We start from the raw sequence: 25,940 nt of genomic DNA, 5'->3' as shown, positions 1-25,940 counted from the left end.
TCTCAGGTGGGGATAATAAAAAACCAAATTGTTCCCTCTGTCACACTGCTTCTTTTATTTAAAAATAATCTTTCATTCCAAGATCTAATCACCCTAAATTAGCCTTAAATTTTATCTTTTATACAAATTCTTTCGTGATAAAAGAGGAAGGTACTATCAAATTTCAATAATCCAGTCTTCTATGAGGGATAGCATAAGACAGGCTGAAGCTCAATATATAATATTAATTGCATCTTCAAAGGTTTTTAAAAAATTATAATTATAGACTAAGAGTCATTTAGACTCCTGGCTCTCTTTGGGCAAGGCATGGAGACTCTTACAATGTCTCCACGAAAAAGACAGTGAAAAGGGATAACTGCCACTTACCTTTTGGAATCTGACACACCCACTCCAGTTTTGTATCACAAGCAAAAGGCCTTAAATAAATATATTCTCTGTCATTGTGGAAATGCCAGCCTCTTCGCCATAGCCTCTGCATGACCTGAAAGAGGATTGCACATTATTTTGAAGTTGATGCAACCCTTATAAAATACTAAGCTGTTTTTTGTTTTTTTTTTTAACTCTTTTAGCTCTAGCACTAAGATATTTTTTAATAAAAAAGTACATGAATGGAATGCAAGAGGCTGATAAAGGGATATATCATAAGATCATGTTTATGTCCAAAATGTAAATTATTGTGTGTTTTTTTGTTGTTGTTATGAAATTGTAGAATCTTGTACCATTAAATTTGGGACAGGTCATGCTAGGAAAGAATATTTGGCTCACTGGTTTCTAAACACTAGGCTGTATTAAAATATTGATAGATATCTGAGACGTGACATAAAGGTCTGGCATCAGGGGCCCAGGCTCCTTCTTTGGTGTTGCCCTGCATTCCTAGGATGTTGTCCTCTCCACATGGTCCAAGATGGCACTCCACAAATTCCAGCTGGCATCCTGGGAGGAACATCCGTTATTTTTTGGGATGTTTTTTCTTAAGGCCAACATTCTTGTGGGTACAGTGGCAGGCGAGGTAAGATTCTCCTTCTAGAACACTGCCCTGGCTGCCCTTATTCCTGATGCAGGCAACATCAGTGGCTCTTTTATTTATTTATTTTTGGTATATTTTTTCAATCTTTTCACATATGGGGACTCTGAAGAGACGATAGTCTAATTGCATCAGTGTTCTATGGATAGAAACTTCACCTTCTTCTCTTAAGTTTTCACCTATTCATGTGTTTTTCGAATGCTAAAAAGTGGTCTGATACTATACAGTTTATTACTAGAACAGCTACGTACTTTGAAAATAGTGCTTTTCAATAGCCTCTTCAGTTCTTTGTCTCAACCCTCCTGTAACGTATCTGGTCAATCACCTTCTTGAACTATTTTTGGGTTTACATAGTTAAGATATTATCTAGATCTCTCTTTTCCCCCCCTCATCTTCCTACATTTTATGTGTTGGCAATTCCCCTAAATCTACTTATTGGCCCTTTGGTACTTCATTTTATATACATTTTTCCCTCCAATTCTAGTACCTTGGTTTCTACTCACTATATTTCTTACCTCTAGGTTGGATTCAAAATATCTAAACTAAAATGTACTATGTTCTCCATAAACCAGTACTCTTTCTGACTGTTTCCATAAATGCCTAGTCACAGTGGACATGGCATAGCGTGCTCAGCCATGTGGGCTGAAATTTTAGTTCTGTAACTACATAAGTTCCAGAGTTACAATTTCTTCCTTGTAAGGTGAATATAGTAATAGTACTTATCTCACAAGGTTGCTTAAGTATTAAGTGAAGTAATATATGTGACAGGCCTAATACTGTGCCTGGCTCATGAGTCAATAAGTATTAACAGCTGTATCACCACCACCACCACAGTCTTCACTCTCTCATAAAACGTATACTCTGTCCTTGCATAAAACTTATACTTTGCCTGCCGTAAGCCGTGTAATTACTTGCTTACTTGTGTTTATCTCCAATCAGACTGTAAGTTCTGTGGAGACAATGGCTATGTTATACTTTGTCATGACTGTACCTCCAAAGTGTCACTGACTTCTTGAGCATATTACTTACAAAATGGATAAATGAATCAACTCTGCAAAGAAAGATGCATAACTCATTTTTTTTAATGTCTTTTGGTCCTATCTGTTGCATCTTGAAATCTGTCTCAAGATGAGTCTTCTCACACCTTCTTTAGTTAATGTCAAAAACTTTGAAAAATACTCTGTTGCCTACCAAAAAAAAAAAAAATGTACAAAAATGTACAAGTGTAGGCAGCAATCTTTTCCCCAACTTTGTTTTCCAAACAACACCAATTAAGACTTCTTGATCTGTATTCTGCCTCACTGCCTTACTGTCTCCCTTCCACTCCTACTTGAATTTATAACACTTCCTCTTACAATTTCCCTATTAGGGAGCTTTAACTATCCTCCTGGACCAAAACTTATCCCTTCTTGAAGGCCTCATTCAAGTCCCGCCTCTTTCTGGAAATATGCTACAGGAATCATTTCTTCTTCTGAGTTTCATTAGCCCTCTTTATAAAGCCCACTCATTTAGGCTTATTACTGCATAGCAATAGAGCTGTCTTTCCTGAATATGAATTTTACCTTCTCAACTTAAGTATCAGTTAGGTTTCTTGAGGGCTGGGCCATGTGTATACTTTACCTCCCATCACACATAATACCACACACAAAAGGCACTCCATGGATCTGAGCCGAACTGCACATGATGCTGGACTTACTGTTAACACATGCAGATTTCCCAGCGTCATACTGACCTTGACAGCAGCACAGTCTCTGACATCGTAATCCTGCTGGAACTCATTTTCCATCATAAAAGTAGACACCTTCAAAGACAGAGAGGCTTGAGAATTTAAGACTGATGCATAAATATTTGCAATTTAGATGTAATTTAGGCAGCTTTAATAATTCAAATGTGGTTCTAGGCCATGGGAGGAAAACTTTTTCATTTCCTTTTCTGTCTGAGGATGCTAAATCACGAGAGGATTTAGAAAATGTCATAATGTCATCAGTTTCCAGACAAAGGAAGATGACAGTTTTTGAAAGTGGAGGTTAATGGTGTATTATTTTCACAGTTGGAATCACAGAATCAGAGGCTGGCAAAATACTTTTTTTTTCCTCCCCCATGTGTTAAAATGCTAGTTGTTGGATGAACTATTCTCAGATATGCTCCAATTTGAAAATGAAAGCCAAGGAATTTCACATTTAGAAAGAATATACAACACTGATGTGGAGTGAATGTTAAATATTTGAGAATTATCTGCTCTTATAAGTGTTACCTAAAACTCATCTTTAGGATAATGTAAATATTTGATATAATATTTAAGGACTTTTTAGGGTTCCTCCAAACAAATCATTTTTCTCAAGTAAGGTGCTTTCTTCTTCTTTTTGGTTAATCCTCACCTGAGGATGTTTTTTTCCATTAATTTTCAGAGAGAGTGGAAGGGAGGGAGTGTGAAAGAGGGAGAGAAGGGAAGAGTGAAACATAGATGTGAGAGACACATCCATCGGTTGCCTTCCATACACATCCTGACTAGGGTTAGGGATCCAACCTACATCCCAGGTAACAGTGCCCTTGACCAGAAATCAAACCATTACTCTGGTGCGTGGGCAGACTCTCCAACCACTGAGCCCTGCTGATCAGGGCAAGGCATTTTTTTTTTAATTTTTTCTTTTTTTTACATAACTCCTATATTTTTTAACAGTAAAGTAAAAGCTTCCCATTATGAAAAAAAGAAAACAATTACAAAGAAAAAGAAGAAATTAATTGTAAAAGATGACCATTATATCTACTATATAACTATATTTTTATACATTTGCATTTTATAGAGAAAGCCTAAACATATATTTATTTTTAAATAAAAGCAAGGTTAGTAGCTTATTTTATCCATATTTCATACTTGTGAATCTATTTCCATTTCAATAAAGATACATCTGCAAAATAATTTAATGCTTGCATGATATGTGGATGTATTATTTAATAATCAACTTACTTGTTATTGAAACAAATACTATTTCAATATTACCCCAAACAAGAAAGTTTAAACTTACTGGTGTACGATCACTCCATTGCCAAGATCCTTGTAAGTCAGGGCTCCTTTTATTCAAACCTATCCACAGCCATCGCTCGCCACTATGTAAAAAGCAAGTGTTAAAAAAAATTGAGCATGGCCTTTGGCAAAAATATTTAGCATTCACATGTCTAAAATGCTTAGGAAGTGTAAGTTTTTCCAGAAGACCTGTCACTAACGGAAAAGCTATATAAAGAAGGCTTCTGAAAAGAAACCAATCTCTACATTTGGGTAGCTGTGAAAAAGTACCATAGTTTTTTAAAACTAAATTTTAAGTTATTTCCTTTCATGCAAGGCAAAAACTATTCCACTTTGAACTTAAGAAAAAAGTATATGATTATCCTAAAACTTTTACTGCAGAGTTTCAATATTAGCAATGTCACCAGATAACAGTTAATATATGACGATGGCATTTCTTTAAAGCATCTGTCTATAGCCCTGTCAAATACCATCTCTTTAAAATGCAGAACAAACACATTTGGTTAAATTTTTATTAAACAAGATTCTTAAACAATTATTTAATTCACATTGCCCATAAAATTTAAAGTAAACAAGTATTTTCTAAATGCCAAACTCCATGGGCTATAGCAGAGCAATATAAAATTAAGCAATCACTGAAGTGATTATATCATAACTATGATACTTTTATGTACAAGTTATTGAGCTACATGAAATGGTAATACAAAGAAGTACAAGACCTAATATCTATTCTCAAATGGCATATAAACAGTCAGAGAGACAAGATATATGTGAACAAAGAAAATATAAGACCATGTTTAAAGACATCAAATTATATGATATTTGCATACATTTTTAACACTACAAAAGTTCAGTGAAAGGAAAGGTTCATGGTTTCTGCAGGAAGTCAGAAAATTTGTGAGGATGGAGGACTAAGACAGACTTCTGAGTTTTTACCATATGCCAGTATTCAGATTGGCTGAGAAGAGAAAGGAGAGGTAGTCCAAGGAAGAATATAAACAACAATACACAGAGGCAGGGACATACATTATAAGTGATTTCTTCCCCTCAATGAAATTTATGCTCTAGCCAGAGAGATACTGCCAATATAAATAGAAGTGATATAACCATAAAAGATTTTTCTCCTCCTCTAACTTGAAAATATTCTGTAAAATGTATTACACTTTCTAGGCCTTAACAAGTAGGCTATTTTCCATGTAATATTTTTGTGTGTGTGATGCTTGTTTCTTTTTATATAATTTAACTTTCTGATTGCATATGTATGTATGGTCAGTACTTATGAATGCATGACTATATATACATAGAAATATATGTATATAAATATAACACATATTAGAGAAGGAGTAGGATCAAAATCTAAAATTAATCCTCACTCTCAAGCTCAGTAGAACATATAGGATATCATGGAAGGTACAGCTACAAGACCAATGGAAAATACAAGAAGTTTGGATTTAAAACTTTTGCTAGTAAATCAAAGGCTAGAGCAAACTTAGTTTTACTTTAATTCCTTATTTTTTAATAAAATAATTGTTTTTCTTTATCTTTAAAATATTGTTTTTCTTGTCTTTAAGAGAAACATCAATCAGCCGCCTCCTGCTCACCCCACACTGGGGATGTGCCTGCAACCAAGGTATAATATTAATATATGCCCTTGATCAGAATCAAACCTGGGACCTTTCAATCAACAGGCCGACACTCTATCCACTGAGTCAAACCAGCTAGGGCGACCTATTCATCTTTTCAATTTCAACCTTTCAGCTTCCTGCACTGGAATATCAGGACTGTCCTCTTTCAGTTTTGACCGTTGTATTGTATTGTTTGACAGAGGAAGATCACCAATTTGCAGACTTTAAAAAATTCCATGGAGACAGTTAAGTCCGCTTTGAACTTAGCAGCTGTAAGAGGGGTGTGTAGTTGGTGTCTGCAACTAATCAAGAGCTTTCTTCCAGGCTTGCAAATGTACCATACTTCCCATTGTTGAATAGCTAAACCACAGGGTTGAGGCAATTGCCATATACAATATAATTAAAACTAGATGGCTGAAATGAAAAGGTTAAGTTTTGGAGAATTTGTGCAGAATTTTGTGTTGCCCTAAAACAATCATTAGATAGTTTCTCTTCTTTACACAATCAACAATACAAACATAAAGATAATAAAATATTATTTGCCAAAGATTCTTTAGAGATGTATCTCCAACATGTCCACCCAGTTTTCTCTTGGCTTCACTTTTTCCCACTTAGAAGCTCTAACCTTCAGGCCCATTTCTGCCTCCTCGGCTGTATCTCAAGTACAATTTCCTAGAGAGCCGAGTTTGCCCTACTGTCCTTAATTCCTAATTTTCACTACTCCCTGAGTTTGAACTTCATTTCAACCCAGACATTTAGAGTTTTCAGCTTCCATTTTAAGAGACACATTTGTGTGTTATAAATAAAGAAAATAGTAGCTATTTGTGCATGTTTTTCCTGTGTGAGAAGAGGTAGAAAATATTTTCTCAATTACAGCTTATTTCTCGCTTGACCTGATTTATCTAAAGGCAAATAAAGAGAAGAAATTGGAAATTACATTAATCATTGCATAGCTTTACTGTGGATTTTAGAAAAATTGAGAAAAACAATTGACCATAATTAGGGACTCAAATCTCCTGAAATTTTATCTCTATTTATAAATTTCTCCTAATCCAAGCACTAAGTATACTTGTTAAGACTGTTAGGCTAAGAAGGCATTGCATGAAAGGTTAATGTGTGTATTTGTGTGAAAATTCCCACTCTCAGCCAAACTTCCTGCTGCATCTGGTTTCCGAGGAAAACAGTATCTCAGCCATAACTTCTCATAAATACTATTTGATGAGGGCGCTTAGTCTGCAAAACTTGGATTTATATCTAAATCCATTCATGCTGCATCACAGGAGGTAGTGCACACAGCAGCAATGGCATTGCAAACAAGGCTTTTCTTTTCTAATCCTATGACTGTTTTTCGCTCTACAATGGCTTTCCCTGGTGGGCTGCCATTAAGAGTTGCAAAGATCTTAGAGCCTTTAAGACTGGTCCACCATGAATCCTTTTCATTGAAATACAAATAGAGATGTGGAATGTAGATTGTGAGAAGTACAGCAGTAATCTGACTTAACTCTTAGGCATGCAATACACAAATTGGGTAGTGGACTCTTACTGAGAAAGGTCAATTCCTGCAATAAAAAGCCAAGGTGTTCAAGAATAAGCTTTAGAATCATTCTTCTGATGTAAATAGGCTTCTTTCCTTCCTTCCTTCCTTCCTTCCTTCCTTCCTTCCTTCCTTCCTTCCTTCCTTCCTTCCTTCCTTCCTTCCTTCCTTCCCATGGTCACAATATTGCTTTTAGAATATGCTGTCTTTCTAAATATAGCATGGGCAAACGATCTCATTATTAATGGAGTGCACAAGCAGACAACACAGTGTGCTTAATATGGCATTGTGTTAGCTGCTGGGGTGAGACTGTAATACAATATAGTCCTTAAGAGCGAGAGGATTATGGTTGTTTTTCTTTGTGCTTTTCTGTTTTCTAGATTCAATGTGCATTACTTTTGTGGTCAGAAAGAAAACACACCATTGTACATTCTGTGTTACACTAAATGTTAACTGTTTACAACTTGGAGCTAGGATTTGAGGTGATTTTTATTTTCTTCATTGTTATTTTTCTATTTCACAAATTTTACATAATAAACTTGCATCACTCTTTAAATTGGGGTTAGGAGCCCCAGCAAGTGTGATCAGAAACTAAGAAACAGATCAAGAAAGCTTTTGTACTTATCACTCAGACTTTAGGTTTGATTTTTAATGTAATCTATTTTGCATATAGAAGCCCTTAGGGATCCCTTATGTCACATATGATATTCTGTTTCCCATCAGTTGATTCCCACAAATACCTATCATTTCATTGCTTAGTACTCCCCATGGCTCCCTGTTCCATTTAAAGGCTCGTAACCTCTTCCTTGGTGTAATTCAAAATCTGATGTATGCCAGTATTTTACTTAAAAATGCTCTAGCCTAGACAGCATGATATGTGTGTGCCAAGCTTGAGATCTGGGGGCCTGTAAGTTACCCTGATGAAATTCTTACTTCAGGGAGGACCAGAAAGGCATGGAACGGCCATGTTCCAGAGGCAGTCACCTCAAGGACATCTGTCGTTCAAAGCCACACTTGAGGCTTTGGTAACTAGCAGAGAGAATGTCAGACATGGTTTTATAGCAGTGAAATTAGAAGCTTGTTGTTAATCAACATATTAGAAAAAGTCTCATTGGTGAAACTGAACTTATTGAAGAAATGAGGAATGGCTAAAATGTTTAGAGGCTCTCACCTTTCAGGGAGGCATATCAGAATCTGGTGAGGCTAGTAGCTCCTACACCACTGGCAATGGACCTGGGGCTTGGGCTCCCAATGGTCACACGTCCCGTCATGGGTCCGGTTTTTGGGAATGCATGACTCTGACAAAAATTAGAAGAGTCCCACCTCGAGAATGTTGTCACATCTACCCCAAATAAACCTGCCACTCAAGACAGTGGTGGAAACACCTAAAAAGACAGACTGCTGGGATGTTGTCAAGCTCACCAGTCAGGTGGTATGAAACATTTTGTGCCTGCTTCAATGAATGCTTGTTTAATAAATGTCTGTTTGTGTGGAAAGACTTGCTGTGAGGTTTGCATTCATTATAATCTACCCCTCAAGATTGAGGGGAGTAGGTAAGAAACACCTTAAAAGGAACCTAAGAGTTAGTATGTCCAAATGAGCTTAAGCTGCTCTGCAATGAAATTTTATTGATATATACTAATTTATTTTTAAAGATATATTTTTATTGATTTCAGAGAGGAAGGAAGAGGGAAGGAGAGATAGTAACATCAATGATGAGAGAGAATCATGGATCTGCTGCCTCCTGCAAACCCCCGGTAGTCTTAGGCTCACAGGTTGAGAACTGCTAGCAGGGTCACCTAAGACCATCGGAAAACACAGATATTTACATTACGATTACAGTTATGAAGTAGCAACAAAAATGATTTTATGGTTGGCGGTCACCACAACATGAGGAAGTGTATTAAAGGGTCACGGCATTAGAAAGGTTGAGAACCATTGCTTCAGAATCTATTAAGATGACTGCATCATATTTGCCTTGATATATAGACTCAACCTAATATTCTTTAAAGAAATCCTACATTGTCAAGGTGAGTTATTCTGAGGTGTTATATGTTGGTGGATTAAGAACATGGGCTCTAATGGGTTCAACTATTCCCCTTTCCTTACTAGCTGTTTAACTTTGGGCAGTTTTACTTCTCTGTGATTGTCTTCTTGTTTAGATATAATGGGCATAGTAATAATATCTGCCTCATAGGTTGTAAGAATTAAATGAATAGATAAAACACTTAGGACATTTCTGGTGCATAATAAACATTATCCAAGTGTCTGTTATTAAAACAGCTGTTGCTATTTACTTTTTAAAGTCTATTTATGAGGTTGGTCTGTAATTCTTTGTGCTATTGTTGGAAGGCTTTGATATCAGACCCAGACTAGTTTGTGGGGGGAAACCACAGATGGTTGCATAAGTTTCTATGTAACGGAATGCAAGCTCTTGCTTGTACTATTTAAATATTTGGTGATGACCTCTTTAGTAAGATGTGAAGGAATTCACATATAGAACTATATACTGTATTTTTCGGACCATAAGACGCACTTTTTTCCCCCCAGAAGTGGGGGGGAAAAGTCCCTGCGTCTTATGGTCCAAATATAGCCTACACATATACTTAAAAAAAAAAAAGTTTTTTTACTTGCCCGGCTCTGTGTGGTCTCTGTGTGCTTGCCCGGCTCTAAAATGGTTCTAAATGCTGCTGTTTACTTTACAGGGTTGATTACATGTGTTTATGACTGTGATGTTGGGTTTTAATGCACATAAAATATTTTAGGACACTATTTGTTTCAGAATCTTTTTTTCTTCATTTCCCTTCTCTAAAAACTGGTGTGTCTTATGGTCCGGAGCGTTTTATGGTCCGAAAAATACGGTAGTTCCCATTTGTTTCTTGGAAGATATTCGTTGTCAACCTTTTCAGTCTTCCATGGCTATTGGATTACTGGTTTTCTACTTATCAAATTAATTGTATAATAATTTGTATTTCCCTAGAAATTGCTCATTTAATAATTCCACAGAATTATGCATAGTATTCTCATCAATTAAAAAGTTTCTTCATGAAATGGGTTTTATAATCCCCTACTCAGGATTCACTTTCAATATCTGTTTCCTTTTTTATTTTCATGGTTTAATCATCAGTGGCTTTTTTCCACACTGTACACTCTGGTCTCAGTGTCTTCGCTTACATTCTGTTTTCCCTGGCTCCTTCTCCTATCTTACCTTTCAAAATATTATCTTATTTTCCAAGAATATCCTTTTTCACAAAAAACATTTCCATTTATGAAATCCTCCCAGACACATTTTCTCCCTCCTCTGAATTCTCAGGGCCCCTCATTACCTATATGCTAGATTTTCCACTATAATTCTCTGGTCCCCACGGTTAGACTTGATTATTCCATGCAAAAGGTGGGGCCTCTGTCTTCCTCATCTTTGAATCCCTCACAAAAATAATTGATATTCAATTACTGTTATGCACTGAATGACCCTTTTAGATAATAAAACATGTTAATTCTGAATATCTAGAGGACATCCAATTTAGAATAGGAAATCTTCTAAAAGATTACCTGAACTGGTCCATTAAATAGTGAAGAAATTCCTTTATTTCATCCACATGATGGAAGCTAGGAAGGTGTCCTCCAAGTGCTTGGCAGAATCTCTCAGCTTCTTCCCAGTTCCTCTTTCTTACAACTCTTTCTATATGAAACAGCTTAACAAAATAGAATGTATAATTATAACATACCAATTATTTTAAAATCAATCAATTATAATCAAATGTAGGGGCCTCTGAAATGGATTCGTATAGATGTAATGAAGAGGTAGGTAAATGTGCATCTAATGTGTCACTAAAGTCGAAACTGGATAGAATGTAGGCCTGCAGACTGAAAGGTCCCAGGTTCGATTCTGGTCAAGGGCACATCCCAGTAGGGGATGTGCAAGACGCAGCTGATCGATGATTCTCTCTCATTGATGTTTCTAACTCTATTCCTCTCTCTTCTTCTCTGTAAAAAATCAATAAAAATATATTTAAAAAAAATAATAATGTGTCACTAAAGGCCAGCACAGGTGCCAGCCACTGTGTCCAAGGGATAACTTTCCTCAGCCAGTCTGGGAGCTGCTCCAATAATTTACCATGTCCTCCTGGACAGACCAGTTGAACCAGCAGATAAGGCTGTAAACTATACATATGAATGTATGTGCTAACAATATCATTCTGAACGTAATTACACTGAGAACCGCTCAGGAAGTACAGGACTTTTTCTGATGAAGAAGAATCAAAGGGCAGACTGCACTGCTGTGGGAACACTGACCACTTCTTTGGTTTGTGATGACTAATGCTGTGCCAAAAGAACCACAGTCACTGCAAAAGAAGAGGAGGAGCAGAGGACACAGCGGTAGGTTGAATTACTGGTCCTGTGAATTATTCAGTTCCCTGTGATATAATTATATTTTCTTGCCATGCCTCCAGGTGGGTGAAGTCTAATTCTCTGTACATTCGCTTGGGGCTCTACCATATGATTTGCTGTGATCAATGGGATATTAATGGAGGTAAAGTGAGCAAAAGCCTGAAATGTGCTTACATGGTTTGACTTGACTCTCAGGTTCCAGTGACTGACTGTGAGGAGAACAAACCATTGTTGGCTGCTGTCCGCTCAGCCCGAGACCCAAACTGAAGCATAGAAGATCCCAATGCATAGCCTGGAGGCCAGCAGAGCTGACCATTCAGGCCCAAACTCTATCAATCAACATGAGACTAAGTGTTTATTGTCATAGGCTCTGAATTTTGAGGTGATATGTAATGATTTCTTTCTGGAAACAGTTAACTGATAGAGATCCCTCCCCCTTTTTTTTATTTATTTTTTTACATTGTAAGACGTGATAGAACTCTTGGTAACGAGAATTAGAGGGACATGAGAATCATAAGCAAAGTTTCAGCATAGCATGAAGCTCACCCAGCTTTCCAGAACAAAAGAACCCCAGGGAAGAATCAGTTCTGACTCTGGCCTGCTCTTTTGGGTAGGACATGAGTTAATGTGGGAAGAGCCGTCTGATGCCAGAGATTCATTGATGCCCTCCCTGACAAGGACATGGACTTGGATTGTAGATGGATAACTTCGCTGAGGGATTGAGTGAGAATGTTACATCATTACCTTATAACAAGAAAGACTTGGAGGAAAATTTTGCCAGCCTTCGGGACAGGGGTCTTCAGGCTTGGGGGCTGCTTCTTCAGGCTCAGCAGGAGCACTGCTCTTCTTGCAGACTGAAAGTGCTCTGAAGCTTTTGCAGTCTTTTACCTCCCACTTCCCAAGGGACTTTCCAGTGGCCATAGCCACGCACCCGCCTGGAGAAGCTGGGGTTGAATGGGAAAGTTTAATTAAAAATTATATTTTAAAATTAAAGTCCAAACATTTCCCAGTGTCCTTACTCTTATCTGAGCCAAGGCGGGGAGAGAGAATAGGAAAGAAATGTGGCATTCATAGTAATAATGATGATGTGATAATGATAATAGTAATATAGAGAAGTGTTTGCTAATGCCAAGTACTATTCTAAGAGGATTAAATGAATTGAATCCTCATTAAAAAAAAAAAAACCCTCTAGAGAGTGGATCCTGTTGTTGTACTAAGGTAGAGTGAGGATGAGTGACTTGTCCAAGGTCTCATGTTAGTAAGTGATCGACCCAAGAGTAGAATCCAGTCCTGCGTGCAAGCTGTACCCTAAACCATTATGCTGTTTAGCATAATCTAAGTGGTTTATATTAGCTTTGAACCACTTTAAACATCTTAGCAAACCTCAAAACAAAAACACTTAAAGATTCAGATGCTGTTAGCATTACAAATGAAAATTAATTTTCTACAGTAAAAATTTTCTTGGTGTATTTACTTATAGGATATTTTTCCTTACATGATATTACCCTACTATCCCTCCTTTTTTTTTAATGGATGCTTTTGTAAATTTTGTAATGCAGTCTTGATAACTTTATATTTTAAGTTTTTGCACAAAAATAAGACTGATTTAGGTTCATTTCATGTTAAGCAATTTTACCGTGATTTGTAATGCTAACATCAAGACACCCATGAAAATCACACATGGTGTCAAAACAAGCCAAAGGAAAATCATTTGGGCAAAAATAAAAAGGATCCCAAGTCAATTTTATAGAAAAGGTTCCTTTATTAACTTTTAGTCGAGAATATGTTTGTATATTTTCAGAAAACTACTCCAAGACCATGGGGATTCCTGCAACAGAGAGGAGTTGTCAGGTCTGTTCCAACAACGAAGACAAGAGGAGAAACAGCCCAGAGATGGAAGATGCTAACGACGCCTGGCCATGCTAGCAGTCAGCAGCTGTGCGTTTCTGCAGGTTGCCCAGGACCAAACCAGAGAGGGTCAGACCTGCATTGCCACCATCTGTCAATAATCCAGATATCATTGCTGGCATGTATATATAAGGAACTATTTAACATTGAAACTGGGTCTCAGAATTGTTGGATACTGAAATTGGGACTCAAATGTTTTTTGTTATTATATGTTTATTTCTAGTCTGCAGTTGCAAGATTTTTCAAAGAAAAGAAATGGGGGAAAATAGTTATAGAGATAAAGAACCATTGAACAGACTGTCAAACTATGGCGTGAAGGCAAGGGAGGTTGGGGGGAGGGCTGTAAGAGATCAACCAAAGGACTTGCATATAAACATAACCAATGGACACAAGACATGGGGGGGAGGTGAACGCATATGCTGGGGAGGATAGGGGGGGCAGGGGGGAAGTCAAGGGGGAAAAAAGGAGACATCTGTACTACTATTTGTAATACTTCAAACAATAAAAAAAAAAAAGATTCAGATGCAAAAAGGGGCAGGTACAATAAAGGCATACCTATGTGTTTTCACTATTTATTTTATGGTAGCTTAAATTTTATTCATTCATACAACATTAAAAGATAGTTTATATGATTAGGTCCATTTTCCAAATACTAATAAGTGACTTGCTCACAATCATAGTTAGTGAGTGGTGGGAGTCAGAACTCAAACCCAGGTTTGCTGGCCAGGTGCCATGCTCCCTTTTCCATTATACCACATTGCCCGAAGTGGGCAGAAAAGAGCATACACTGGAAGTAACGAGGGCAACTCCCACTGAACAGAGGAGCCATATGGTCTCACATCTCATACTTATACATGGACAGTAAGAGGAACAAGGACCCAGGAAATAAAATGCCATGTTATCCTGTAAAAGCGCTATTTTTCTCTGGTTCTGCCTCCTACTACCCATGATAAACCAAGCTGGCTGAAGGTGGGAGTAATGGTAAAGAAAAGCTTAATTTCAGGCCTTCTGGCTACAGGACTGAGAGAATAGACATTGTAGTTACTTCTTTTTTACTGCAGCATAGTATTCCATTGTGTAATGTACTAGTTTTTAATCCACTCATCTGCTGATGGGCACTTAGGCTGTTTCCAAATCTTAGCTATGGTAAACTGTGCTGCTAATGAACATAGGGGTGCATATATCCTTTCTAATTGGTGTTTCTAGTTTCTTGGGTTATATTCCTAGAAGTGGGATCACTGGGTCAAATGGGAGTTCCATTTTTAGTTTTTTGAGGAAACACCATACTGTTCTCCATTGTGGCTCACTCATTTGTGGAATATAATGAACAAAATAAACTAATGAACAAAACCAGATCCAGAGACAGAGAAACATCGATCAGACCGTCAAACCTCAGAGAAAAGGTACAGGAGGGTGGGGGTAAAGGAGAGAGATCAACCAAAGGACTTGTAGGAATGCATGCAAGCCTAACCAATGAACACAGATACCAGGGGGGTGAGGGCATGAGTGGGGAGAATAGGGGGGTTAGGACACATGTGTAATACCTTAATCAATAAAGAAAAAATAAAAAATAAATAATAATTTAAAAAAGAATAAATAATACTTATAATACATTACCTCCTTAATTATCACCCATTGTGGATAATAGAAGCAAACACATTCAATTTTGGAGTAAGAAGTTAAGAAGCAGAGAGATGAAAATATAAAGTGCTTCAAAATGAAGCTTCTAGATTTGTCTTGAGACTTACATGAAAAAGGTAAAATAAAAATACTGACGCCGGGTTCTATCCCTATGCCATTAGAGGGTGGTTTCTGAGAACTGAGTTTTCTAGACTCTTTTATTGGGTTATTACTTTCAAGGACTTAGTCACTGCTTCTACTTATGGTTCCATAGATAGATTCCAGTCTTGAAAATTATAATCTCCCTCACATTTCAAAGATAAGCAAAGAACATATAGAACATATTTGGGAGATATGCTATATTTCACAAGTCACTGTAGTCTATCACTTTAAAGCAAAGACACTCACATGGCTCAAGAAAATTCCAGTTGGAAAAGGTTACAGATCGCTTCACTCCACCAACACTTGCCCAGCTGTACTCTCCACTTGAATCTACGTCTCTCAGGCCAGTCCAGAAGTATTTTTCTGAAGATATAGTATACTTCTTAATCATATCATTCAGGAATTCTTGCTCAAATCTACAAAACAAAGAGTCAAATTAGAAGGCATTTTCACAATGATTGAATTACTATACAAAATTGAAGATGCACCTTTTCTTTTTTTTCTTTTTTTTTAGAAGGTTGGTTAGCAAAGGAACCCAGAGATAAAAGTTCACGAGTACATGTTTACTGGTGGTCATACCTGTTAGCTATAGTCAGGTTGCAGTTGGTTCCAAAAGGGACCTCATCCTTGTAAATCTTGTAACAGGTTTCTCCATGTCTCTTCCAGCCCTAAATCAGAGAAGAAATATCATCAGCCACACTGTCTTCCAGACTTGATGATGCCGCCCTTGAATAAGCAAGGTTTTTAAAAATATATATATTATTATTATTATTATTTTTTTACAGAGAGGAAGGGAGAAAGATAGAGAGCTAGAAATGTCGATGAGAGAGAAACATCCCCTACCGGGGATGTGCCCGCAATCAAGGTACATGCCCTTGACCAGAATCGAACCTGGGACCTTTCAGTTCGCAGACAGATGCTCTACCGCTGAGCCAAACTGGTTTCGGCAAGCAAGGTTTTGCTAACATCTCACAAATATGGAAACTAAGGACAAAGGCAACGACTTCATACACATGAGGAGGGTGGGGTAGAATTTCAGATAACCTCCACAAGACTGTGAGCCTGTGTCTTAGTTCTCTCTATCATTAGAGCCTACCTCATCATAATAATATAGCATTATTGGTTGACTTGTCTTTGAACAGGAAGAATATAAGTAAGGGAAATAAAGATACCAGCATCGTAACCATATACATTTTTATAGAAATTCATGAATAGGTAACTCTTTCCTAGAACTTTTTTTCTTCTTCTGCATGAATGTTGATTTGCTTTGCGCTCTACCTTGCTCTAATGTAAATGAACACAAGCTAGTAATTCTTCTACTTCCCTTACCAAGAAGGTGTAATACTGCTTAGAAAAATGTATGCAGGAGTTTTACATACCTCATCTGGAGGACACATCTTATCAGCCTGTGCATCACTCATTTTTTCTCCCCTTTTCTTACATACATATTTAAGTTTCTCTTCACATGACTGGACTTTCCACTGACCTAGCTTTTAAAAAATAGAAAAAAAAATTTCCCATAAGAGATATTATTTGCCATATATTTAGCTTGAACTCTAACATAGTTTAAGTCATGATAACTTCTTCTCATGAAACTATGGGGGTAGAAGGGAGGGGTTTTGAAAGACAAGGATTGGGCAAGAATGAATATAAGTGAATGATGAAATCTGAGAACATACTCCTACAAAATGCTACCCAACCAGCCTGCATTATTTCAGAATAACCTCAAGGTCACAAGGGAAATGAATTTCGATTTTCTTATACAAGCGAAAATAAAACCATCAAAGGATAGAAGTTGGAGAGAGAAGAACTCAGCCCACAAATAGTTGCCAGTGTTCTAGTCTTCTTCCATATGACATGGCCAAGTCCACAGGCTAAAAACTTTTGGTCATGTCAACTAACCTTCCTGTCTGTTTCCTCTTATGTAAAACGATGATGGTTAGAATAGCTTCTCTCCAAGAATTCTAGAATCAAAAGTTTCTTCCAACTCTTACTTTGGCTTCAATTTCAAAGTTCTCGCTTTCAAATAGTCTACTTAATATTTATTTTGCTTACTTGATTAACCCATCCTGCTTCTTCAAATTAAATTTTAATTAGTCAATTGTGATAATGTTTCTGAGAACAGAGTTTTCTAGTTGGACATTGGAATGCTGCCTAGGTATGCTATCAGTTCATTCTACCTTTGACACTCTTGTAAAGACACCTTAGATATCCTTTTTAAATAGGACAGCAAATGTGACAACTTTCTAAATTATCTTTCACAACTTTCTAAATACATCTTTACCCTTGAAATACTTCTAAACACATATACCACTGATTGTTTCCACTAGAATCTCTCTAGAAAGTCGGGAGACACAATCAGTTTCCTAAATAATTAGAAGTCTACAGGAAAGTGATATAAATAAAATACAGAGGTATACATGTCCCTTCTGCTCAAGATACAGCATGTTCAATAAATGTTTAAGCAATTCTACAGGAGCAAAATGCTCTTTGAACAAGTTAGACTTAAATTTTGATAAAATTATTTTTTTACTTCTTTAAAAAAAATTTAAATGTATTGATTGTAGAGAAAGATAGAGAGAGAGAGAGAGAGAGAGAGAGAGAGAGAGAGAGAGAGAGAGAGAGAGAGAGATGAGAGAAGAACACTGATTGGTTGCCTCCTGTATCTGCCCCTATTGACTGCTGAACCTGCAATCTGGGTATGCGTCCTGACCACAATTCAAATCCACCACCTTCAGTGTATATAATAGGATGACACTCCAATCAACTGAGCCACACCGCCCAGAACTTTTTTAATTTTTAAAGTAGGATTAATATGAAACTTAATCTGAATGTGAATTCAGAAGATGAGAATTTTCAACTGGCTACATGTTAAATATCACACCAATGGTCCCCAGAGAAAGCATCTTATTAGAACCAACCTGGCAGTAGAATCTGAGTTCTAAAGCTAAAGGGATCCTCTTGATCTGTTTCAGACCAGAGCAGATTCTCTCAGACAGAAAGTGAATTGCTTACTTAGTCATTGCTTTATTTACTTTTTTTTCCGTAGCTACCAGAAAGACACTCTCCAAGGCTCTTACCTTTTATTTTATTTTCTAGCTTAAACACAAATATCCCCACCAAATATTATTATTATTATTATTATTATTATTATTATTATTATATAAATAAACCCAGGAGGTTTCCTACCTTTCCTAAGTAGGAAACACAGTTGGGAGTCTTATTGTAGGGAACACTTGGTTCATTTTCATCCCAATATGTTAGAGTAACTTCAGTACCATCTGACCACTGAAATAAAGCTGGTGTATTTATGTTCTTAAGACCTGTCCATGTTTCTTCTTCGGCATCTAAAAGAAAAATGTTATACTTGTTTGGTTTTACTCAATTACATACTTCAGTGTGTACATTGCTACTGATTTTTTACATTCTGATGTGGGGTTTTAAGAACCTTGACAGTATTATTTTTTTCATTTAAAGTTTTAATTCAAAAGATGGCATTCTTATTTACTTATTTTTAAGTATAGTTGGTATAAAATCTTATATAGTGTCAGGTGTACAATATAGTGATTTGACATTTTCACACCTTACAATGTGATCACCCCACTAATTCTAATAAATCACCTGTCACAGTGCAAATTTATCACAGTATCATTGACTATACTCCCCTTCCCCTTTTCACCCACTGCCCTCACCCCCTCCCTCTGATAACCATCCCTTTGGGATTCTTAATTGACCTGTTAAAATGTTGGTAAGTTAGGCAGACTGAGTGCTGCAGGCTTTTCAGATCACTCATCAGGTAGAGCACACAAGTGGAACACCTGTACTATGACCTGTAGGCTGGCTGTTCCTAATATCTGGGTTAGATAATTCTTGCTTTATGGGGAATAATAAAATTATATACATATACTCATAGATATTCAAATTAGAAAAAGAATATTGTCCATCACCACCCTGGTAAAACAATTGACACCATGCTTACACCACAACAAGTGTCTACTATTAGTGAGTCCTAGAAAGTTATAATATAATACTGGCACTGTAGTATATTTTTGTTCTTTAATCTTTAGCTTCAAATAATTACAAAAGTGAAATAATCATTACTCAAGTATTTGGAGAACTTAAATAGAATTTAGCTTATGAGAAGAGAAACATTATCTAATGTACTAGCTGCCAATGTGGCTATTTAAGTTTACAAATTAATTAAAATTAAATGAAAGTAAAAATTCAATTCCTCAATTGCCCTCGCTGCATCTCAAAAGCCACAAGTGGTTGGTGGCTACCATATCAGACAGCATGGATTATAGAAAGAAGGATTTCATCATCACAGAAAATTCTATTGAACAGTGCTGAGCTAGAGGGATCTAATTGTAAGCTTTCCATTCCCGCTAAGAGTCTGAAAATAGGAATACTTTAAAATGTTTTAAACCTCTCCAGTAGGATCTTTTAAAAACTTACCCTCATTGTGGAGTTTTGTCACTACCACTTCCACATCTGCTAAAGAATGAATGCTGATGAGGTCACTGCTGAAGTCTTTGCATTTTGCATGTGCCGAATCCCAGGAATCCCTTTCCTTTACCAGCAGATAGCAAAATCCATTATTTGGCAGCCAGCCTGTATCACAGCGGGTATCTGAATATGGCCAAATATCTGGGAGAAAAGCAGTGATTTACATTCCAGTAAAGACACATCTGTTTTGAATCAGTAACGTTACAAGTTCTTCTTTCTTGAATCTTAAGGCTTCTGAAAAATTGGGGAATGTGACGTCAGATAGTACAGTGTCATGAATGTGTGTGCCCAAAGCCTAGGTGGCATCATCAGAGTGATTGCAGGGATTCAGTTAATGATGGGCCTTGTGCGATGCAAATGTGTTACGTGGCTGGGCTCAGACCATTTCAGGAGGGATTGGCAGAAGAAAGGTGTGGGGTCAGCCAGTTGCCCACCAATCTCTTCCTTGGCATGAGATTTGTTTGGTTCCCCTCCAGTTTTGGTGATGGGAGATGGTGAGGTCAAGTCTCCTTTTCAAGTACAGTCAGCTTAGCAGGGGCTGTGCATTAATATTCACTGTTCAAATGAATCCTCCTTTGTTCAAAAGGACGGACAAGGACTTAAGGAACAGTCAGAAATTCATACACTCCACACCAAGGAAGGGCATCAGTGGGGAAGGGGGGAAGCTGTGGCAGAGGGCATCTTTGGACTCCTCTCTCCTCCCCTCTGCTCTACCTCTAGCCCTCGCAGAATTAGCAATTCTTCTTGTTGGCCATGAGGAAACTCACCCAACGATGGTAAAAAAGATTAGAGAAAAAGAGTGGAAGCACAAAACCAAAAAAAATGCCCTACCCTTCTCAGCAGAACTAGAAAGTAGCCTGGTTACTCAGACTTCACCGTCAGGAGCTGTTTGGAATGCTTGTTATACAAAACACAGCATTTTAAAAATGTTGACAGTTTGTTTTTCATTAAAGGATAAAATTCAAGTTTAGCTAACTTTTCTCACTTGCAAGATAACAATTAATTGTAAGGTTCTAAACAGCACTTACTAATTTTATATTTTATAATTATGATAAAGATACAGAGAGAACAAAAACACACACCCATAATTGAACAATCATGTTTCTATTCCAGTCTTTGTCTCCATGAATTCATATTGCTACAAGATTAAAATGATAAGTAGGCATATCATTTTGTCCTGCTCTTTTTATTTTCCTGCTGGCAGAGTTATTTCAATAAATGCATATTATTCAATCATGTGGAAACATGATTTAGTTAATAATTACTACTTAGCGAGACCGGTTTGGCTCAATGGATAGAGCGTTGGCTTGGGGACTGAAGGGTCCTGGGTTCGATTCCGGTCAAGGGCATGTACCTTGGTTGCGGAGATATCCCCAGTAGGAGGTGTGCAAGAGGCAGCTGATCTATGACTCTCTCTCATCGATGTTTCTAACTCTCTATCTCTCTCCATTCCTCTCTGTACAAAATCAATAAAATATATATATTTTAAAAATTACTACTTAGGAGAGTCATTTGATCTATTATATCATTAGCCCCCCCAGTTTATTTTCATTTGTGCTTTCTTTTCTATTATGCCTTTTGTTATATAAACTAAATTTGGTTTGAATCAACTTGCAAGGTAAATGTTCATTTTTCCCTATCATTTTAAAGCATATTTCTCTGTCCCTTAAAAAATTCAGCTGTTTTGTTCCTCTCTTAACCCCAAACTCCCTTCCTTATACACATTTTGTCCTTTCGCACCTCCCTTTTTCTACCCCATTTGTCAACACAAAGACCTAAAGAACCAGCCTGGCACAGGACAGACAGAGGAGGGTTGGGCATTGTGGGGTGAGAGGTGGGAAAGCTCGGGAATGTTCTGTGTCATCCATTTTCCACTTCCCACAGCGGCAGGTAATAGTAGGTAAAGCTTGAGTGTGCAGCAGCAGCACCAGGACACTCACAGAACACTGACTGCTGGGTCCCACCCTAAGAGTTTCCGATCCAGGAAATCTGAGGTAGGTCCCGAGAACCTGCATTCCTAGCAAATACAAGCAACGCTGATACTCTGTCTGGGAGCCACACTTTGAGAACCATTGCTCCAGAGAAAAAGAGACACTGTGAGCAGAAATGTACTTCTTATCTAGAATGCCCCTGTCTTCTCATGGAGATATACTGAATCAAAGCTTTATTTCATATACAGTTGATAATATCTAACCATAGGATCAAAGTCAATACTTTCAGCATTGGCAGTACCAGATAAAAGAACGGCAGAAATGGGTATCCGAAATGAATTTACTTGACTTCAAAAAACTATGATTTGAAGACTGACGAGATTGAGTGGGAAAGATACCTGTTAACTCCACGGTGCTGTTTAACGACTTCTTGCAAACATAAGGCAGCTGAGCGTCACAGGAGAACCTCTGCCACAGACCGGTTGTGGCGTCCATGCTCGCACAGCTTGACCCACCTATCATAGTTGCACGGAAGGTATCTTAAATGACAAAATTTCCAAACAGTTAAAAGGAGAAGATTGGAGCCAGGGTGATGGTTAGTAAATGTAATTTGTATTTTTAGTTTTCTGCTTTTAAAGAGACTCAGAAAATAGTGAAAACTGTCCATTAAGTTGAAATGTATAAGCCTCAACAGACAATCTTGTGCTTAAATATGTCTTTCTCCTTAGGGGGAAATTCTCTGATATATTGTAGTTAATTTACAAACCAAAACCAAAAACCAACCTCCATCCCCAATCAACATCAATGTCATATCTTGCAGTCAGAAAGTAGCTCTTAAACTGCCACTCTCTACAATAAATATACTAATTTATGATTCTGTAATGCCTTTAAGACCTTGAAATAATAATAATGAAATCTCATTCAAGTAAAATGTCCTATTAGTGTTATATTGTAATTAATTCATTTTTCTTATGTATGCAGAATACTTTTGTGCTGAAGTTATGTGTCAGCTTTTAGGTTCTACATTTGTCAGGAGCTTAAGCTTTTATTTCTTAAAAAGATATCTAAACCTTCTTCTGGGGGAAATATCTTTTGGCTAACTAGGGTTTTATTTACAATACATTTTTCTTTAAGGTATTGACTTGTATAATAAAATAACCATTATGTTGTCGGTAATTGGGTGCTACAAAGGGAGACCCCAAGAATCTTAAAATGAGAGAGTATTTCCATGTTAGAGTGAAGCTGCAGATGAAATACATGTGGGTCAGCCATACACATGCCAAGTTCCCTCAGGGACACAGAATGGCTCCTGGGCCATGCAATGGGACTTGTTCTGCTCTTACTTAAAGACAGAGGGTTCCTAAGGTTAGAGACAGATGCTTAGTTGCCCATGATGTGATTCAACTTGGCTGTGATGGTATCCACTTGACTACCATATAATGGCATAATGGCTATAATGAGTAAGCTTAAAAGGGCTCAGGAAAAAATTATTTTCTGAGAGGTAATCAAAAAAATTGTAAAGATTTGAAATTTTTATAAGACCTTAGTGAGTGGGAAGCTCTCTTTTTCTTTTTTCTTTTTTCTTTTTTCTTTTTCTTTTGGGGCTTTGGCTCCATGTAAAAGGTAGAGGAGAGAGTAGTTACCTGGGTCCCAGTTGAGAAAGTTTAGTGGCTTGTGGTCTGACCATTCCCAGCCTCTAGAAGAGTACAGCTGATTTAAGCCAATCCAGAAGATGCTTGCAATGCTTTCTTTTTCTGTAACAATTACATAATTTTAACAAGTGACAAAATTACCCAGTTTATTATCTAAGTCAGACTATCTAGGAGAGTATCTATCCCACAAAGCAAGAGATGCCAAGAGACAACAACACTTCAGACTACCAAGAAACCCAAAATTCAATTCTAATTTCTCATTAGCGTGTGTGACTCCCTTTCTTCTAAGGTAAGAACAGACTTCTCAGAATAGCTGTTTCACTACTTTATTGCCCTCTTGTCAGAAAGCAAGATATATGGTCAGGGGTGTAAAGTGCAACACAGGAAATATAGCCAATAATTTTGTAATAACTATGTATGATGTCAGGTGACTACTAGACTTATCAGGGTGATCACTTTGTAATACTAATCACTGTGCTGTACAACTGAAGCTAACATAATATTGTATGTCAATTGTAATTGAAAAATAAATTTAAAAAGAAAGCACTTACATACAAAAAGTAGTTCCCATTGCAGATCTAGATTTTGAGAATGTGATTGTATTCCATTAAGCATATATCATTTGCCAGAAACGAAAGCTACAAAAACCAAAATGGGAGTCCTGCCCTCATGAGGATTTAAAACTAGTAGAACAGATGTGGATCCCAAAATGGTAAAGTGCTACCAGCATTGCTTCAGAGATGTGTATATGAGCTGCTTTGTAGATAATGTAATATACATCTGTAGAGTCCAAAGGAGATATTTAAACTGGAGATACAGAAGAGAGAGAGACACACACACATGTATGCCACTGTGGAGAGGTATCATTCTAATTTATTATTTGACAACAAGATACCATGAGCAAAAAAAAGAGAAAGACAGAGAAGCAGAAATAATTTAAATAGTGAGATTAATTGCAGAAAAGCCCCCAATATGCATATGCCCATAAGCAATGGGTTCAATCTTGCATGTATGTTCCATGTGCATTGGGAAAACATGTAAAGAATTGTGAATTATTATAAGGAAGGAAGTCAACAGAATTACTTAAGAACGTGGTAAGATTTCATCAACATCATGAGGAATAATCTGAAGATACTCAGGGCCAGGTAGAAGAGAAAGAGCAAATGATGAAATAGTCTACAGAAGATAAGGATGATGTTGATAAATAGGAAGTGCTCACAGGTTGGAAATATCTATAAATTTGTTAAAATAGTCTCAGTAGTAAAACACTTAATAACAGTTTTTTAATTCTTCATAGGGAATTATATATAATATTGTATTATATGTAATCATATATATATATATATATATATATATATATATATATACACACACACACACACACACTAGAGGCCTGGTGCATGAAAATTCATGCACTGGAGGGGGGTCCCTTAGCCCAGCCTGCCCCCTCTCATAGTCTGGGAGCCCTCAGGGGCAGGAGGTGATCTGGTGATCAGGGGAAGGCGATGCTCCCATCACACCTTTGCTGCTGCCATTGCCAGCAGTGCAAGCCTCGGCTGGCCCTGGTTACCTGAGTCTCGGGCAGCCCTGGGTTACTGGACAGCCACCATCTGAGGAATGTCTATGCCTCAGGTTGGCCCTGGGCAGCTGGACAGTCACCATTCGAGGTTTGCCTGCACCTTGGGCTGGCCCTGGTTGGCTGGGGGGCTGTGGGGACTAGAGGACTCTGGAAACAGGTGTGCAGAGTGGCCAGATCTGCCTGGGGGTGGGCCCGGCTGTGCCGTGCACCTGCCATCCTGGTGGGGCTAAGGGGTCTGAGCACTGCCATATTGTGGCTGTGGGCACCGCCATCTTTGAGGGTGTGATGGTCAATTAGCATATTCCCTCCTTATTGGCTGTGGGTATCACCATCTTTGTGAGGGCGTGATGGTCAATTAGCATATTCCCTATTTATTAGATAGGATATATACATATAAAATATAGTTATATTTTTATATAATTTATTTGTACATTAAATTATGTGTACATAAATTGTTCTTAAAGTATGAATATGTTTTCTACATGCAAATCACACAGATATATATATCTGTGTGATTTGCATGTAGAAAACCGTATGCGTTCTTTACTTTTTAGTAGATGTATATCTATGTATTTTATACAGAGAAAACTATAATACATATACATTGGAGTGATTTGCATATATAAAACCATGTCCATACATTAAGGGACTTTTAAAAGAGGGTAATTTTAACCGTACACAATTTTTGTCTTACTGCCTGCCTCAAACAGGTGATTCCATTGGAACTGACACCAGGGAATGGGCGAGTTCCCCTGGGTAGAGCAGAAATAGCAACTGCAAACACAAGAAACCATGAGCAGTAACACAAACACCAGTGTTCAAGGGATGGACAGGAGTCTGGAAAGAGGGTGGTAGGCCCAAGGCCCAATTATCACTCCACCAAAAAGGAAATGTGAGGATGAAAGTGACTTACAAAGATACACTGTGCTTTCCTGAGGCTTGCCTGTGAAAGAAAGAGATAGGGCCACAGGAACTAAGAAAA

At 37.4% G+C, this 25,940-nt stretch overlaps 1 protein-coding gene across 7 annotated transcripts in view; it reads right to left on the bottom strand.

Annotated features, from left to right (window-relative positions):
- Positions 1-25,940, bottom strand: part of LOC118709530 (lymphocyte antigen 75) — a 120,716-nt gene that overhangs the window by 71,479 nt on the left and 23,297 nt on the right. For all 7 annotated transcript variants that reach the window (XM_045575518.1, XM_036421683.2, XM_045575519.1 and 4 more), the window contains 12 exons: positions 23,371-23,481; positions 22,126-22,266; positions 19,746-19,937; positions 18,480-18,637; positions 16,670-16,780; positions 15,870-15,958; positions 15,537-15,706; positions 12,345-12,544; positions 10,761-10,903; positions 4,051-4,132; positions 2,757-2,825; positions 367-481 (listed from right to left, as the gene is read on the bottom strand). In XM_045575518.1, the coding sequence (XP_045431474.1) occupies positions 367-481; positions 2,757-2,825; positions 4,051-4,132; positions 10,761-10,903; positions 12,345-12,544; positions 15,537-15,706; positions 15,870-15,958; positions 16,670-16,780; positions 18,480-18,637; positions 19,746-19,937; positions 22,126-22,266; positions 23,371-23,481 (1,581 nt within the window). The remainder of the gene's footprint in view (positions 1-366; positions 482-2,756; positions 2,826-4,050; positions 4,133-10,760; positions 10,904-12,344; positions 12,545-15,536; positions 15,707-15,869; positions 15,959-16,669; positions 16,781-18,479; positions 18,638-19,745; positions 19,938-22,125; positions 22,267-23,370; positions 23,482-25,940) is intronic.

Source organism: Pipistrellus kuhlii, unplaced genomic scaffold (genome assembly GCF_014108245.1).
Source record: "Pipistrellus kuhlii isolate mPipKuh1 unplaced genomic scaffold, mPipKuh1.p scaffold_m20_p_7, whole genome shotgun sequence".
Lineage (NCBI taxonomy): Eukaryota > Metazoa > Chordata > Mammalia > Chiroptera > Vespertilionidae > Pipistrellus > Pipistrellus kuhlii.
Note: the sequence above shows the minus strand (reverse complement) of the source record. Positions and strands in the feature narration are given on the sequence as shown.